At 58.4% G+C, this 16,554-nt stretch overlaps 5 protein-coding genes across 5 annotated transcripts; 4 read left to right on the top strand and 1 right to left on the bottom strand.

The window, feature by feature from the left end:
- Window positions 1-365: 365 nt before the first annotated feature.
- BKCO1_5000051 (uncharacterized protein) lies at window positions 366-1,869 on the top strand (the record flags this gene model as incomplete). The annotated part of the gene is made up of 2 exons (XM_020276645.1): window positions 366-495; window positions 548-1,869. 2 exons carry the CDS (start codon window positions 366-368, stop codon window positions 1,867-1,869), a joined length of 1,452 nt encoding a protein of 483 aa, XP_020127565.1.
- Window positions 1,870-3,028: 1,159 nt separating this feature from the next.
- BKCO1_5000050 (pyrrolo-quinoline quinone beta-propeller repeat protein) lies at window positions 3,029-4,740 on the top strand (the record flags this gene model as incomplete). Its single annotated transcript, XM_020276644.1, has 2 exons — window positions 3,029-3,515; window positions 3,605-4,740. The coding sequence occupies 2 exons, from the start codon at window positions 3,029-3,031 to the stop codon at window positions 4,738-4,740; spliced, it is 1,623 nt and encodes a 540-aa protein (XP_020127547.1).
- A 649-nt stretch (window positions 4,741-5,389) lies between these two features.
- On the top strand, window positions 5,390-7,171 carry BKCO1_5000049 (uncharacterized protein; the record flags this gene model as incomplete). Its single annotated transcript, XM_020276642.1, has 1 exon — window positions 5,390-7,171. One exon carries the CDS (start codon window positions 5,390-5,392, stop codon window positions 7,169-7,171), a length of 1,782 nt encoding a protein of 593 aa, XP_020127509.1.
- An 835-nt stretch (window positions 7,172-8,006) lies between these two features.
- Window positions 8,007-9,941, bottom strand: BKCO1_5000048 (serine threonine kinase 16; the record flags this gene model as incomplete). Its single annotated transcript, XM_020276641.1, has 5 exons — window positions 8,007-8,136; window positions 8,196-9,155; window positions 9,216-9,464; window positions 9,524-9,867; window positions 9,918-9,941. The coding sequence occupies 5 exons, from the start codon at window positions 9,939-9,941 to the stop codon at window positions 8,007-8,009; spliced, it is 1,707 nt and encodes a 568-aa protein (XP_020127561.1).
- A 4,862-nt stretch (window positions 9,942-14,803) lies between these two features.
- Window positions 14,804-16,253, top strand: BKCO1_5000047 (cytochrome p450; the record flags this gene model as incomplete). The annotated part of the gene is made up of 2 exons (XM_020276640.1): window positions 14,804-15,298; window positions 15,402-16,253. The coding sequence occupies 2 exons, from the start codon at window positions 14,804-14,806 to the stop codon at window positions 16,251-16,253; spliced, it is 1,347 nt and encodes a 448-aa protein (XP_020127508.1).
- Between the last annotated feature and the right edge of the window lie 301 nt (window positions 16,254-16,554).

The raw sequence follows: 16,554 nt of genomic DNA, 5'->3' as shown, positions 1-16,554 counted from the left end.
TACTGCTCATTGAAGTAGTTCAGATCACATTAGAACTCAATGTGATGCATGAGATGTAAGGTAGTAATCGACATGCTCACCTCAGTCTCCACCGGGGCAGCGAAGCTTCTGAGAGCTTCCATTTAGTGACTTGCAGGTGAAATTAGGCAGCAAACATATGAAACACTTGGTCAAACACAATAGCTACAATGATACAGGCCACAATGGTGTTCACCACAATAGCCCGCTAGCGCCTAGAGCGCGACCAAAACTTCCTCGCATTCCCAGTCCTGTACACACCAGACTCCAACTCCTCGAACTCTACCAACCAACCCGCAACACCACCACCAACAACACCAACACCAACGCCAACAACAACAACAACAATGACAAGCCGGAGGGTTCTCCGCAGCGCTGGTCCTGTCGAGGACCAGCCCCCTTCTCCTCCTCGCGCTGCCGCCCGCCGTGCCGCTGTCCGTCCTCGCGGCGGCTCGGGCCCTGCCAGGCGCCCTGGTGGTAAGATCACTACCCATGGCTGCAGAAGTACAAGCTGACTCATCATTCACAGGCCCTGGTAGGGTCACGAAGCCGGCCAAACCGCAGCCCTTGGGCAAGGCTACGGAGGCGCTGTTGCGGGCCGTCCGCTGGGCCACAAAGACCCACGAAAACGCGGGCAACAAGGGCGTATTCGACCCGTTCAAGGCCGTCGACGACGGTCAATGGGATGAGGACTGGGCCGCCATGCTGCGGCGGGACCCGGCTGGCGTGTCTGGTCCTCCCTCCCATGGGCCGATCGCCGACAACAACGACGACAACAACGCTGCTCGCCCTCCTCCTCCTCCGCCGCCGCAGCCGCAGCCGCAGCCGCAGCCACAGCCACCGAGCGTGCCCACCAGGGCCAGCAGGCGCATTGCCGAGCGCCGCCTTGCGGCCAGCGCCATGAGGGACGAGATCGAGGCCGCGGAGTTGCCCAACTCCAACGCCTCATCGTCCACGACCGCTGCCGTCGCCGCCGCCACCTCTCCCCGCGTCCTCCGCCGCAGCAGCCGCCGCACCAAGGCCAGCTCGTCCAACACCGCCGCGGCCTCCTCCTCCTCCGCCAACAACGCGGCCATCACGGCCAGCAACAACAACAACACCATCGGCAGCAGCAACACTGCCACAGTTCCCTCCACCACCTCGAGAAACGGCGGCAGCAACACCGCCTCCACCCTCCCCTCCGCCAGCGCCAGCGCCAGCGCCAACAACAACGGCAGCACGAGCGGCAGCACCAGCACCGCCAACACCACCACCACCAGTCTCCCCGCTCCCCCCACCCCCGCCGCCAACGCCCTCCGCACCCTCGCCGACCCCGTCGTCGGCCGCAACGGCTTCACCCTCCTCCACCCGCAACACCGCTTCACGCGCGGCCGCGACCAATCCCAACACCTCACCCTGCACTACACGGACAACACGCAGCCCGGCGTCCGCCAAACCCACACCTACACGCCACGCCCGCGCCGCGACGCCGCCACCGGCACCACCAGCACCCCCTCCATCGACTGGACCTCTCCCGCCGACATCGCGCGCCTCAACCGGTGGACGTGCCAGGTGCTGAAGCGGCACGGCGCCGCGTCGCTGCGCCCGGACGTGACGTGGTTCACGGGCGAGGAGCGGCGGTGGCTGCGCGACCTGGGCGAGCGGATGGCGCGCGAGCTACGCGAGTGCGGCACGCCGGTGCCGACGCGCGAGGAGCAGGCGAGGATGTTCAACGCGCGCTGGGCGGGCACGAGGGTTGGGCCCGGAGAGCGGCAGGAGGGCCGCGTGAGGCCCGTGCGGACGCCGCATTCGTTGGAGAGCGAGATTCATCGGAGTGGATTGTATCCGGCGAGTTTGAGGGCGAGGAGGTAGGGGGGGATACGTGAGACGCGACGCGTGTGGAGAGAGAGAGGGGGATTTCTTTCTGATTTCTCGGACGTCAGCAACACTTTGGACTTTTTCCCGTCTCCGGGATGTCGGCACCACTTTGGAAGTTTTCTCATCTCCGGAACGTCAGCATTGCTTTGGGGATTTGTTACGAGCTTTGTTCGTCTTGGGGACGTCGCCATCGGTCTTTTCCGTTTCCGAAACAGCTTTTCGTTTTGCTCAGCATGACTCCGGGACGTCAGCAACACTTCAAAAGTTCACTTCAAGCTTTCTGATCTCCGGAACGCCGGCATCATTCCAAGACTTCGTTCCGGGCTTTTTCATCTTCTGGACGTTGCTTCGGACTCTTTTGTCTTAACGACTTCGCCTCAGTCTTCTCCGTCACTGAAGCTGCATTGTTTTTTGCCAAAATTTCTTTGTTCTTTGTTTTCTATTCTGTTTTACCTTTTTCTCGAACGGGCCGGGTCCGTTGCTTCTCATGCTTCATTTGTTTCTTTGCTAAAAGTTGTTTGTTTTTGGACCTTCGTTTTGTACTATTTGGCGTTGATGATCAGATCAGTGTTTGAGGAAGCGTTTCGATGGACAGAGTCGATTACTACAGATTCTGCTTGGGTCGTACATATTGGCCTTCTTGAGGATGACTCGGTGGAGGTGGCCGGTTACTTGACGCATGACAGCATGCGTTCGATATTTCTATTCAACAGTCATATTTATGTAGCCCAGGCTTGGTCCGCAGAGATGGATCGGATACCCAAGAATGAATTGCTACACTTTTATCAATATTGGAGCTGTGCGAGATACGACTGGTCTGCGTATGCGTGCGGCGAGGCGTCAGAAGCCATACGTCAGTAGCCAGGCGTCCACGGAAGCTTGCGAGCAACTGAGCTCGGAAGAACCCCGGCGAAGCGTGGCAAGCAAGTATCAGCTCTGGTGAGGCTATCTCTGCAGTCAGATGCTTCATCTCATGCTGGCCCAAGCGCTGTGTCGAAGTGACCACCCATCTCCCTCCGCCTCTTCCTCCAAACCTCCACCTCACCACACACGCGGCTACCTTACTGCACCCAGCCATTTTTGCTGCAGCCTAATACAAGCCAACACCTCACTAGCTTTCGTCACGACCAAACTTATCTCTTACACCAATACCATGACCAGCCAGAACGCCAACACGACCAATGCCGACGCGGCCGACGCGTCGCCCACTCCCGATTCGGAGTCCCAGCCGAAACAGCGGGCCGCTGACATCCAGATACTCTACGACGTCATGGGTCTTCCGCAGGACGATCAGCCCGTGTTCGACATGTTCCGCGAGGAGCTGCACAACAGGCTTCTCCGCGCTTCATACGCCGGTCAAGAAGGTGACCTCGTCCACAACGCCGTCAGCTCACATACCCTCCTCGCGGACCAGCCTTCCACAAACAAGAGCTCGACCGCAAACAAGCCCGAGGACACGACTCACGACAACAGCGAGGCCATGAGCACCCAAAGGGCCAACTTCCTCCCCCCTCCGCCGCGCGCCCCCACCAGCTCACACGCGCCGAAGAGCTGGGCAAAGGTCAAGCCGAGCCCCGAGTACGGCGCCCTGCACTTCCCAGGCCACGAGCACTACACCGACGACGAGATCCCCATCACCGGTAAGTAACTTCCACCCTCGCGCCCCCCAAGCATTCCGCCCGTCCGCCCTTTCAATTTCGTCCGCTGACCACCCCCGTCCGTCCCCCAGGCAACAACGGCTTCATGCTCCTCCACCGGCGGCCACGCTTCGTCCCCGAAGGCCGGCACCTCATCTCGCGCGACTCGCAGCGCCTCGACCAAGCCGCGCAATGCACGCTGCACTACGTCTCCAACGCCGCCGGCGCCACGCCCCGCATCCAAACGGCGACGTACCCCGACGCCAGCCAGTCGACCCCTCCCGCCGACATCGACTTCACATCCACCCCGCACATGCGCCTTCTCGAGAGCTGGGTAGCGCACTTCCTGACGACGCACGGGGCGGGGGAAGCGGCGGCCCGCGGCCGGCGCCGCGCGGCGCTGGTGCCGTATCTGCAGGCGGAGCGGGAGTGGATGCGGCGGCTGTTCGAGTGCCGGCCGCGGTGTCCGATGGCCGAGCTGGCGCGGCGCTTCAACGCGTATTGGGGCGGCAGGGAGGTGCCTGGCGTCAAGGGGAGGAGGCCGCGGCGGACGGAGGGCGCGTTGGCGAATGAGGTGTATCGCGAGGGGTTGAAGAGGAAGAAGGTGTATGAGATTAAGGGGAAGGGAGGGGTGGAGGAGGATGCTGGCGAGGATGGTGGCGTTGGTGGGGATGGAGAGGACCAGCGCGATGTTGATGGTAGGGCTGGATGGCAGGCGGGCGAGAAGCGGCAACGGCGTGATGGTGATGATGATGAGGAGGGCGGCGATAGTGGTCGGATCGTGCATGAGGAGCGTGACCAGCATGATGTTGGCACTGAGATTGGCGACGACGGAGAGGATGGCCGGAAGGGAGCCGAGAAGCGCAACCAGCGCAACGTGGAAGGCGAAGAAGATGGTAGCAGTGTAAAAGGAGGTGACGGCCGAAAGGTGCGTGACAAGGGCGACCAGGACGATGTTGTCGACGAGGTTGGCAACAAGGAAAAGGATGGCCTGAAGGCACACGAGGAGCGCGATCAGCACGAGGTTAGTGACATGGATGACGGCCAGAAGGAAGGCGAGAAGTGTGATCAGCGCAGCGTTGACAGCGAGCAAAACGACGATGGTGGGGTGGTAAGTGATGGCCAGAAGATGCGCGAGCCGCACAAAATGCCCAGGATGCGCAACCAGCACGACGTTCACGACAATAGCGATGACCACATTGGCAATGACACGGGCTTCTATCACTAGCTCTGAACTCTTAGAGCAGCTGAGAGGCTTGATGGGGGGGGTTTAATGACAGCGCAGGGCTTGAGATTGCTGAGCGTAAAAGATGACTTGCTTCATGGCTCTCTGGGGTTTTACTGTTAAACTTGCATGCACTCCCAGTAACGACGACTCTCCAGTACTTGTTCGCAAGGATGATAGGTGGATCGGGGTATTGTTCATAGACTACTTCGATAGTGAAGCTTGAACACTTGAGAAAATGGAAGATATCCGACATTGACTCCAGCTGTTGTGTCACGCACAGGCTGAACCTTGACGGCTGTCTTCAACTCCAGAGTAAAGAATTCTAGAGCTTTCAGTGAGCACTGCGCTTTGTGTGCGGCGTGTCAGCTCTACGACGGCCGGAGGTGAAGTGCAGCTGTGACTCTCGCGGAGGCACCGCGCCTCACCTTAACACAAGCCCCGGTTTCTAACAACTAAGGAAGGCGCATGCTAATATGTGACTAGGTAGGCAGGGTGCCTTCCCTTCCTAATTAGTAGCACGATTGGCGCGTGCATCTCTTCCAGCTCCAGCCCTTAAAACCTTCTGCCGCCCGCCCTCCTTCACCATCCTCTCAACCTCCACATCCACATCCACCTCACACCACCCGCAACCTTCACGACAAACAAAGTCATGTCGGGCAACCACAGCACCAGCGCTGGTGAGGCCCTGGATACCAACAGTGAGGACGGACGCGGTGCGATCACCGCCAACACCAGTGAGGTCATGAACACCAACAGTGACGACGGACGCGACAAGATCACCGCCGAAGACCTCGTTCTCATCAAGCACCAAGCCTCCGACGCCATCCAAGGAAAGTTCAAGCTCATCTACTACGCTCACAACCCCAAGAGAGCGATGATCAGTCTCAGACGGCAGAGAGTCGAGAAAGAAGACTTCTTTCACAACCTTCTTACCACCCCCACGCATAGCATCACCACGACGCCATTCGCTAACGCGGGCCCTTGGGTTCCTCGGATCGCTAACAAATCCGACCTCGGCGCAATCATCATGAACCTGCCTCACCCGCCCACGCCTGTGCCGGAGTTCTTCAAGTGGTCCTTCCCGGACCGGACCATCGAGGTGCTCACCCTCTGGCACTCTGGCGAGCGCCAGCGCCTCAACCGCATCGCGACGGCCATCCTGCAAGACGAGCGCAACGCCCGCTTCAACAACCCCGCCGCGCCCGCCCGCGACCCCAACGCCAAGAGCGCCCTCGATGCCCTCGGCCAGCCGGAGCTGCACCAGCACGAAGTCCGCGGCGCCAACGGCTTCGCTCTCCTCCACCCGGTGCCCATCTTCGTGCGCGGCGCGCGCTACCAGCACGTCCGCACCTCTCTGCCGAAGCTCGACGACTACGGCAACTACAGCGGCCGTGGCGGCGCCAAACCGGCTACCAGCAGCGATGAGGACGTCGACGACGACGTTCACGTCGCAGTCCACGACCAGCACGCGCAGCTCGTCCTCTACTACGTCGACGACCTCGACCGCAGCCACCTCGACAAGATGCGCGCGTCCGGCCACCACGCGTACCTCGTTGCGCGCAGCAAGGCCCGCGAATGCCAGGACATCGGCTTGGACGGCCTGGACAGCGACGAGTACGAGTACGTCAGCGACACGGCCGCCAGCACCGCTACCGGCTCCTCCAACGGCGAGGAGCGCAAGATGACGATGAAGAAGAATGGCAATTCCAGCGCCAATCGCTCCGCGCTCGCCGACATCGCGTTCAAGGTCTGGCTGCAGGAGACGTGCGACCCGGACGCCGCGACGCCAGTGGACATCACGACCATGGCGCAGAGCCTCATGCGCGACCGCGTGGAGGCGGGCGAGGGCGGCGGATGTCGCATCCCGAAGGACGTGATCGCCGCTGGCAGGGTCAAGAAGCTGGTCCACCCGGACCTGCGCGACGGCGTCGACATCGACTGGAGCGACGGCGGCGCGGTGCGCAAGTACAACCGCTGGGTTGTGGATTTCCTGGTGGGCAAGGGCGTCGAGTTCGATGATGGCTACAGCGATGGCGAGCGCAAGGCGCTGATGGAGATTGTGGGAATGCCCATGCCGAAGGGCGTTGACGACAAGCTGCCTTCCGTGGCATTGGACAATGGCGGAAGATTGAGTCCGCTGTTGCCCTTGGAGCGCTTGCTGATTACGATGGTTCGCAAGAATCCGGAGGAGGTCGCGGCCTTCTTTGTCGGAGACGAGGACGAAGACAAGGTCGTGGACGAAATGGAGGACAAGATGGAGTGGCGCGGTATGACCTGGGTCGAGGTTGCGGAGCAGTACAATGCGCTTTGGCATGGCTCGTCCGTCGTGAATGGGTTCAAGCATCGTGGACTGTGGCCCAGGCGCAAGAGGACGGTGGATGAGCTGAAGAGCCAGGCGGGCGCCATCTCTTCCAAGAAGAGTTCTAAGTGAACCACAGCGTATGGGCCATCACTTGGGCTTTGGATTCTTTGGTGAGGTGAAAATGAGCCCAGGAATTCTTATGCGGGCAAGGTTGATTACATCTTCATAAAGCAGGTAGCGAAGGATAGTCAGCCTGCAAAAGTCCATGAAGGTGTCACACATGACACACAGCCCGAGTCAATCATAACGGGCTATAAAAATCGGATTTCTGAAAAGTTCTACCTGACACAGTGCTGTTCCTGTGACCCTCCACGTATCCAAGCTTCTTGCGGCCATCTTCAGTATTTATTAGCGAAGATTATACTGTTGAGCTCTTTGCTCTATGAACGAATCAACGCCTTCCGTATGCCAGCATTTGCGCTGACCGCAGTTTACACTGTTGCTTGAAACAAAAAAAAAGGAAAAAGACGGAGTGTTCATTTCCGTGAGTCTTGCGGTCAGCTCGACAATGTCTATCCCATGCGACTACCTCAGGGCAGATTACTGCCAAGGTTCCTCCGCGCGATAGTTGGCCAGCTCGACTGCCTTGTAGACTGATTGTTCGTGGCCTCAGGTTCATTCTTATGAGGAGCTGCTGCACAGCTCGCGAAAAGGTTCGGTTGTAGTAACTGTTTCTTGCCCACATGAACAATGCTTGAGACGTTGGAGCATGTGGTCTCAATGCGTTTTATCGCACTTGAAAAAAGGTACGACGCCGCACTTGTTTTCAGTGCTGGCTAAAGGCCTTATATTGTCTTACACGTTCGTATACATTGGTTATTGCATAAGTCAACGCAGTCTTGACATCGCAAGTGCTAATTGCACAACACCACGATTCGTAACACCATACCACATTAACCATTGCCTACTCCATCTTATGCACATTGCTGTTCTTGCTCCACCTCCGCACCGTCTTTCCATAAAAGTAAAAGACGATACCACAAGCCGAGAAGAACGTGACCAAAGCCATGTTCGTCATGATCGGCGGGATGAACCTATCAAGTCGTCAGAAACCACACACTCACACACAAGAAACTCCGGAAGAAACACATACCCAGCCTCCTCACTCCACGGCGTAATAAACTTACTAAACCCGTACCCCCACAAGTTCTTATTCACGGTGATACTCACAAACAGACTCCCCGCCACCGGCTTGTAGCTGTCCACCGCATAGGTGCTCGCAATGGCGGGCAGCGCAGCAACCTGGATGCCCGCACACGCATACCCCACCACAACAATCGGCGCCCAATGCCACTTCTCATCGTACCCGACCGCGACGCACACATTCCCCAATATCATAACCAACACATACGGCAGCATAGCAGGCAGACGCATCTCGGGCTCCCTAATCCCGCCATTCCGCGCCGTCAGCTTCGCAGCGACCCAGTCGCTCAGCGGGCCGGCGGTGGCGAGCCCCACGAAGGCGCCGACGAGGATGGCGAAGTTCATGAAGCCGATGACCTCGGACGAGAACTGGTACGGGGGCGCGGCGAAGTTTTGGGCCTGCGTCAGGTTGATGGTGAGGAAGGAGGAGCACGACCACGAGACGACGAAGGAGGCGAACTCGACGATGGGGAAGGCGAAGAGCTTCCACGGCGTCCACAGCGAGAGCGCGATGCTGCGCCACGGGTGCGCGTTGCGCTGGTACAGGGCCCATTGCGATTTCGAGGGCGTGCCGTGGTTGAGCCAGGGGTCGCGTTGGGCGGTCGGCGTGGCTTCGAGGTCGCGGGGTGCGGCGGTGTTTTGGGTGGGGATGTGGGCGATGTTGTTGGTGCTGGTGTTGTCGTTGACGAACTCGATGGCTGTGGCGTTGGTCTTCTCTTCGGAGGGGGTGGCGGAGAGGGTCTTGGGCGCGGTCGTGTGCGCGTTCAGCTCGTGCGGCCGGGGGTACTTGGTTTCCGGGTAGAGGAAGGCGACCAGTATGCATCCGAGCCCGAGGATGCCCGCATTGAGCCACCAGAAGCTGCGCCAGCCGGCATGGAGTGCCATGGAGCCGGAAATGATGGGGCCAACCCTGAAAAAGACGTGTCAGCTTTCAAGGTCTGGGCGGGGAGAGAAGAGGCTGTCGGCTCACATCAGCGACCCCATGTACGCGACCCAATACATGGTGTTCCACTTTCCGCGGTCGTGTAGGAAGAAGATGTCGGCGATGATGGCGGGCTGCATTGTTTCAGCTGGGCCAGCGCCGATACCGTTGACCACACATGCGCCCATGAAGCTGCTGTAGCTTTTGGCCTCAGCGCGCCAGATGGCCGAGGCGAAGCAGATGAGCGTAGAGAAGAAGAGTACTGGGCGGCGGCCGAAGGAAGTGCTGATGGGAACCCTGGACGCAGTGTTCTTGTCAGCCTTTGTTCAACACCAAGGACGGCCAGAAAGGCTCACCAGATGAAGTTGCTGAATCCCAGGACAAGAATGCACACGCCGGTGAATTGGATCGCGTCGGCCAAGCTGCAATGGAAGTCCTCCATGTAGTATTCGAACTGCGGCGCCAGGGCGAGGGGGCCGAAACCCTGGATAAAGGTGATGTAGGTCGTGACACTGATGGCCGAGGTTTTCCACCACCTAGACCAGTTGAGGGGGTCATGTTTGTCGTCCGTAGGCTGCGGTACTAGCACGCGGTGTGTGGTGTCGCCCGACTTGACGAAATGGTGCGAACCGATATCCCGCATGATCTCCGTTCCTGGTAAAATCTCGATGTGGAGCTCCTCCTCAATCTCGTGAAGTTCCTGAAACGCCGTTAGCTGTTGGCTCGAGCAAGTGTAGCAAGCTGGCGTACTTTTTCCGTCTGGTTGATCTCCATGATGGGCAGAATTGTAGCGTCTCCCAGGCCTGGACGCCTTTGTGAGAGAAATATGGGCGCAGTATTCGCTTGAACCGATGGCGCTCTGATGGTTGCCAATTGCGCTCAAAAGAAGTGAGAGACGCGCTTCGCGACCGACAATTTCTCGTTTCCTTAGAACGGTGGCGTTCAGGAATGCGATTGGATCGAATTAAGGCTCTGAACGTGTCTGTCTGACGGGGCGTGGTACTGGGCACAACCAGCAAACAACAAAGTGCGCCAGCGTACAGCTTGGGATACCATGGACGTGAATGGCGGGAGCAACGGACCTTGATATATGCAGTCGGTATCGCGGCTAAGCGCAAGGTCCATGTTGGGGAAGAAGATGGAGAAGTCCGGGGCCCCGCGTGATTGGATTGTGGCTCAAGAGGCTGGCCGGTCAAGGATCAGAATCCGGAAGGGCCCCGATGACAGAGGGGCGCGCGGCACGACGTTACGCAGGCGGGAAGACGTGTGTATTGGCTGAGCGAGGGGGCGAAAGAGGCGGCGGCCAGCCACGAGCGGGCGGGCGCTATCAAAAGCGGAGGGATCATCTCTATGGAGCTCGACGAGGTACACAGTGGAGGGCCTGATCAGCGCCTACTGTTTGGGAACAGAGTACATGCACGACGGCTGGGGAAGCTTCGCAACGGTCATCGGCAGTTGGACCGCGGCATGACCCGGGGCTTGCTTCGCTGGTGCAGTAGCGTGCGACTCGGGCGGCCGTTTTCCGCAGCTGTACCTAGGCCCGGCAGGCAGAGCCCGGCATTTGTCCTGGCCGTGATGCCGACGATTGGCATTGTCTACACGCAGCGTGGCGCATGGCTACAAAACATCACCAGCTGTATCCTCCGACGGCACGGCACATAAACGGCTAGCACGCCAGTGAAGCGTTCGACATTATTGACTGCGGTCAGCCGTAGAAATGCCGCCGTGCGGTGCCAGGGCGGCGATCTGGGGAAGGGGTCTGTGGGGTTGCTGGTGTGCGGGGCCAAGTGCGGAGAATGCCCGCTCTCGGACTACGTGCGCTTTTGTGTACACCAATCACGCCGCTGCTGATGCCACGTTCCGCCTCCACTTCTATTCCGCCGAGCTTGGAGCTTGTCAAAAGGCTTAGGTGCCGCAGTCTGATTCCATTGAATTCGAAGGACAATCGTAGCCTGCGGCGTGTTGCGCTGTTATTCTGCTCCTTGCTCCAGTGCACAGACTTGCACAGACGTGATGCAAGGCCACGAATCCCTGCAACAGCTCTTTCACGAACCTAAGCAGGCTAACCGTGTCCGAGCCGTTCGCATTTCTGCTAGTCTGAATCGGAACCCTCCAAGCCACCTTCTGCGCAACAGAGTCAGGGGGCTGCAGTTGGTATCTCGGTGCTGGGTTCTGCAAACCTCGGGTACTGCCGCTGCATACCCTTGGTATCTTTCGGCTCATCGGTTATCACCATCACCATTCATCGAGATAAGCCGTCCGGTTTCTGATCTACGGTGACCAATCGGCTGCTATACCGAAGCTGCACAAGTCTGTCGAATAATCGATACCAACCAACTCCCGCATTGTCAACAGCTCCAACAACATTTCGGGTCTTTTGTGTTTGAGGCATCCTATCCGATCAAGCTAGCCGTGCACGTCGTCTGCGCTATCGAAACAGAAGGTGTTGCTTCCATATACTTGCAGGCTCTCGGTAGATTATCTTGCATGTGCGTAGCAAAGCAAGCGCAACCGGCCTCTCATCCCCGTACAGACTAGGTTTCCGGGGCCAGGAAGTCTTGTCGTATGTGGGTCGCAAGTCACGGACATCAACCTGTATGGACTTGATAAGAGTATAACGGAATATGTGAAGACGCGCCCTGTTGGGCAAAGAGAAGCAGTAGTATGAATGAGTAGACGAAATATTTCATTTATTTTGTCCGCAACAAGTGTCAACCGGGCAGAAGAAAGGGGTTCGCATACAGAGTGAGAAGCTGCCAAACAGCGAGTAAGAAGAGAGGGGTCTGTACCACGCCATCTCTTTTGCTGAGCTGCATGTCTGTCCAATCAAACACGAGTCATTGGTGTTATTCGGAAGGCTTTTCAGTATAGGCACATTGTTCACTCCGTTTTGTTTATTCCACGTCTCAAAAGCGTCCAGACGTAGAGCTGTGCCCTTTGTTTAAACTATCCTCTTTACCGGATACCACTGTTGCCATCCCAGACTGTACCTCGGAGAATTATGCCAATAAACCACTACAAACCCCTGAAGCGTCGCCCTCAAGGCTTTTTGACGGTGATAATACTAGTTTGTAGGTGTTTTTAGCGCCAGAATAGATGCACTCGATCAGTTGGCCAGACCGGGCGGCCAGACCGACTGCGCCAAAAAGTCGTCTTATGAGCTGCCGCGTCTGGACCACAAAGGCCTTCCTCGGTTCACCTAGTCTCTCGCTCTAAACCTTCACTGAGCGCGGCGGTCAAGCCTATTCCTCAAACAGGATTAATGCCAGTCACTGAGACATTTCTCGCGTCCAGCGACAAGGAAGAAGACGGTTTGGCTTTTCCGCTTCGCACCTGTAGGAATCTTTGCTACGATAGGAAACCGTCTCTTAGTGGTGGCCTCATCTAGCTCATAATCAAGTCGACGCCAGCTCACGGCGGCATATTTTTCGGCACTTCACGGAAGCGTATGCCCTCGCGCGTGCTTATGTCAGCCACAACAAGTGCAACGCCAAACCTCTTCCCCTATGCCCTTTTACCCAGCTCCCTACTTGTCATCCTAGAAAAAGGCAACAATACGTGACCGCTTCGATGCTAGATTAAGTAAACTTCTATGGAATGGCAGTCGAGACCTTTGTGGAAGTGATGGGAGCTGGTGCGGGCCCACTCAGGCGCATTCGATTGAAAAGACCGGATGGAGGAGTATGTGCCAGATACATATATAAACTTCATTACTACCCTTAACCCCAGCTCATCCAGCTGCCTCAAACGTAGCTTCTGATGGTCTCTCAAATGTTCCGCAGGATCCTCAACTTTCTTTCAGATCGCCCAGCTCCAGATAGATCTTCGTCAATTCCCCACAATCCTACAATCTTTAGCGCTTGCGACTTCCTAGCGGATGATTAGGTCTTCGGTCTAGATTCGGATCCAATTTCTGGCAAGAACTTCCGTCGCCTTGACGCATGTGCTCATAGCGACATCGTGATTTGTGTCGAGGCTGGCTGTTCCCACCTGCAGAATCTTCACCCGCCGTCAGACGCCAGACTCGCGGAGGGCACCTGGCGAGGTAAGCATCGAACCCACGAAAGCCAGAAAGCGGAATGTAACCAAAGTACGACGTCCAAGCGACTCCCAAAGCTCCGCCAAAGGGATCGAGAAGATGATTATCCGTCGAATCTACAGTCTGACAAACCACGACAAAAAAGAAGTCATCGGAAGCGAGCTAAGCGGCCCCTTCAGCAGAGTCGAGTTCGGATTCTGACTCTGAAGCCCAAGATCCATGAAGACGCGGCAAGCGCCGACAGTCTGCGAGCTCCGAAGAGGATTCTGACGGATCCAGTCACGACTCGGCTTGCAAGAGCAGTTGGAGGAACCCGTTGACGAGAAGTAATAGCGATTTCCTGCTTGACAACTGAGCGAGTTCTCCCAAGATCGACTGAGGCCATCGCAAACCGTCGCAAGTCATCTAGCCTCGTGTGACCCATGTTCGGACCCGCCTGTCTGCATCAAAACCATCGCCCGCAACCGTACGCACAGGTCCAGTGGCTTCCCTCCTCTCGAGGCCCGAGCCAACCTCGGAGGAATATCCAGCGCTTGAACTCGACAGCGTTTCAAATGTTGCCCCCAGCTTATCCGTCGAACTGCCGTGGCAAAAGCAGGCGCTGGTGAACGGGATGGCGGCGGTAGCGAAGCGCTGCGCGACCTTCGCAAGGTCTTGCGGAGGTATAGTTGGACAAGGACAAAGAAGCTGGAGGATCGCAGCTTGATGTGGAAGATCGTCTCTGTAGTTGTTGATGAGCTAACTGGGGAAGGAAGAGGAAGTATGAGGTGGTTCGCGGGAGACGAAGGTGACGAGTATCAACCCGGGGGTTAGGGGCGGGCAGCAGGTGTTTGGTGCGGTCCGCTGTGCCCAACGCAGTCATGCCCGCTTCGCTCAAGCCATCCCGAGAGATTGTCCCGTATTCAAGAGTTTGCGTTGGTGCCGACTCGCCATGCAATGCGCATTCGCGATGGCAATTGCTTGCGGCAGGCTCTATGCTGAGAGGAAAGCAACATCGTGGGCGGTAGGGAGGGCCCTTTTCTTGACCGTATGTTCTGGCGGCACATGGATATGCTCGATAGCGCAGTGCTTGTGAGCTCGGTTGGTCGTGGTGAAGAGAAGGGAGTCGGGGGTGACAATGATGCTGAGGTCCGGTTAGATGAACGACGGGAAGGCGCGCTGTTCTGCAATGAAGAATCGGGAAGCTAGCGGTTTGCCGTGTGCTTGCGCTTCGGAGCGGGCAACTTGAAGCTCAATGGCCTTGGGTTTGTCTACTGTCGGCCGAGGTACACTCCTATGATGCGCACGCGGTGATTGTGGTGGGTGATGGTGCATGGAAGGGGGAGCTAATGGGAGGACGGAGGGTGGTTAAGCATGCCCACGCAATGCACTGTAGCGGTAAGCGCAAGTGAAGCAGCGGCCAGTCGCGTGACGTACCTGCGCATGCTGTAAAAGCTATGTGGCACGGGGCCGTACTTCGTTCACTTGCTTGCTCGAACCTTTTATCGCCGGCCTTTGACCGCTTGCCTCCATCGACAACACAACCCTCTCTCAAGATCGACTCTCCAGACCTTTCCTCGCCCACACTCACATATTGACCGGCGCATCCTAGGAAATCATGTCGTCAAACCAGCTCGGCTCGGCCGATAGGAAAGAACAGGCTCGCCAGCGCGAGATTGAGGGGATGCGAGACTTTGCGCGCCAGGTCACAGCGCGCCTCTCGAGGCTGATTCAGGCCGGTTATAATTCAAGCCACGGCACGGAGGAGAACCCGATCGTACTTGACGACAGTGATGACGATAAGGCCGTCTCGACCCACAGCGCCCGCGCAGACAACCTCGAGCCCGACGAGCTCCCGTCCACCACATCCGCCTTGGACGGTGAGGGCCCGCCGCCATCCGACGGCTTTTGGCCCTTGTCGCCCTACGAGCAGTACCAGAACGATCCGCAGTTTCCCTGCCTGAGATCTAACCTGCGCCGCATGCCACTGCCGGACAGTGTGCCCTCGGTGCCTGTTCGCGCACCGGCGGGGCCGACAGAGATGCACTTCGTCTACGCCGACGAACAGGACGAGTACCTCGCGCAGTGCCCAGCGAACACGGACTTCAGCCAGGTAAGCCCTCTCCCTCCTCTTCCTGACTGCCACTCTCCCAGCTTCCTGGGACCTCACTCCCTGTCCACCTGGGTTGCGCTGACACCAAACCCGCTCCTCACAGGTCGTCTTCATGCCCACCAACGCCAACGGCTCCGCACCCGGCAGCAGCAACAACAACATGAAGAACAAGGAGGACGACGAAGACAAGAAGAAGGGGAAGAAGGATAACGGCGACGCCGACAACGCCGCCGACACAAAGATGAGCGACCGCGACGAGATCGACGGCGTCTACGACATCGACGGCAACCACATCGCCATCGCACAGGACCTCTTCCCCCCACCCATCGAATCCCCATCCAGCACCGGCGCCGACGACGGCAGCTTCGCCTCCACGCCGCCGCCGACCCCTCCGTCCACCGGCCGCTCGCCCCACCACCACCTCGGCCCCTCGGAAGCCGAACACTTCCAAAACCTCTTCATCGCAAAGGGCCTGGCGCTCCGCGCCCGCGACGAAGCCTCGGCTTCCACCTCGACCCCGGCCTCGGCCTCGGCCTCGTCCTTCCCCGCCGCCCTCCAGCGTCCCCATCTCCGCCCCCATCATCTTCCTCTCCCACCCCCTCCCACCGGCACCGGCACCGGCACCGCGTCCCCTCGCCACCTGCCTCGCTCCCTGCAACAGCAGCTCCTGCCGCCGCACCTGCTGCTCCCGCACCTCGACGACGAAGACGACTCGGTGCGCAGCCACTACGCGCAGTGCGAGGTGTGCCGCGGCATTAGGCGGCGGGCGGTGCCGGACGGGCACGAGTATTGGAAGGGGTTGATGGAAGGGGTGCGGGTGGGGGGCACGGAGAGGGTGGCGCGGGAGAGGGAGGGGGCGGTGACGAGGTCGGTGAGGAGGGCTTGGGAGGAGGATATGAAGGAGGAGGAGGAGGACAAGAAGAAGGATAGGAAGGGGGAGAAATTGGAGGAGTAATTGGAGGGAGAGGGGGAAAGGGAGAGGGAGAGGGAGCGCTGATGAGGTGGGTTAGGCAGGGCTATCCGGGGGTAGGGGAGGGGAAAGGATGATGGGGTTGGGGATATTGGGTGGATCGATTGCGGGGTGAAGGCGGGAAAAAGGGTGGCCTGCGGCGATGAAGCGTGGAAAACGGCAATGGGTTTTGCGATGGGCGGATTACGGGATGGGTATGGCTGGTGCTTGCTTGCTTGCTTGCTTGATTGATTGATGGATGGATGGATGGAGGGAGATGGCTTTGATTTCGCGGCGGCGGTAATGT

This window comes from Diplodia corticola (genome assembly GCF_001883845.1).
Source record: "Diplodia corticola strain CBS 112549 chromosome Unknown scaffold50, whole genome shotgun sequence".
Taxonomy (NCBI): Eukaryota; Fungi; Ascomycota; class Dothideomycetes; order Botryosphaeriales; family Botryosphaeriaceae; genus Diplodia; species Diplodia corticola.
The sequence above is the reverse complement of the archived record's forward strand: the minus strand, read 5'-3'. Positions and strand labels throughout refer to the sequence as shown.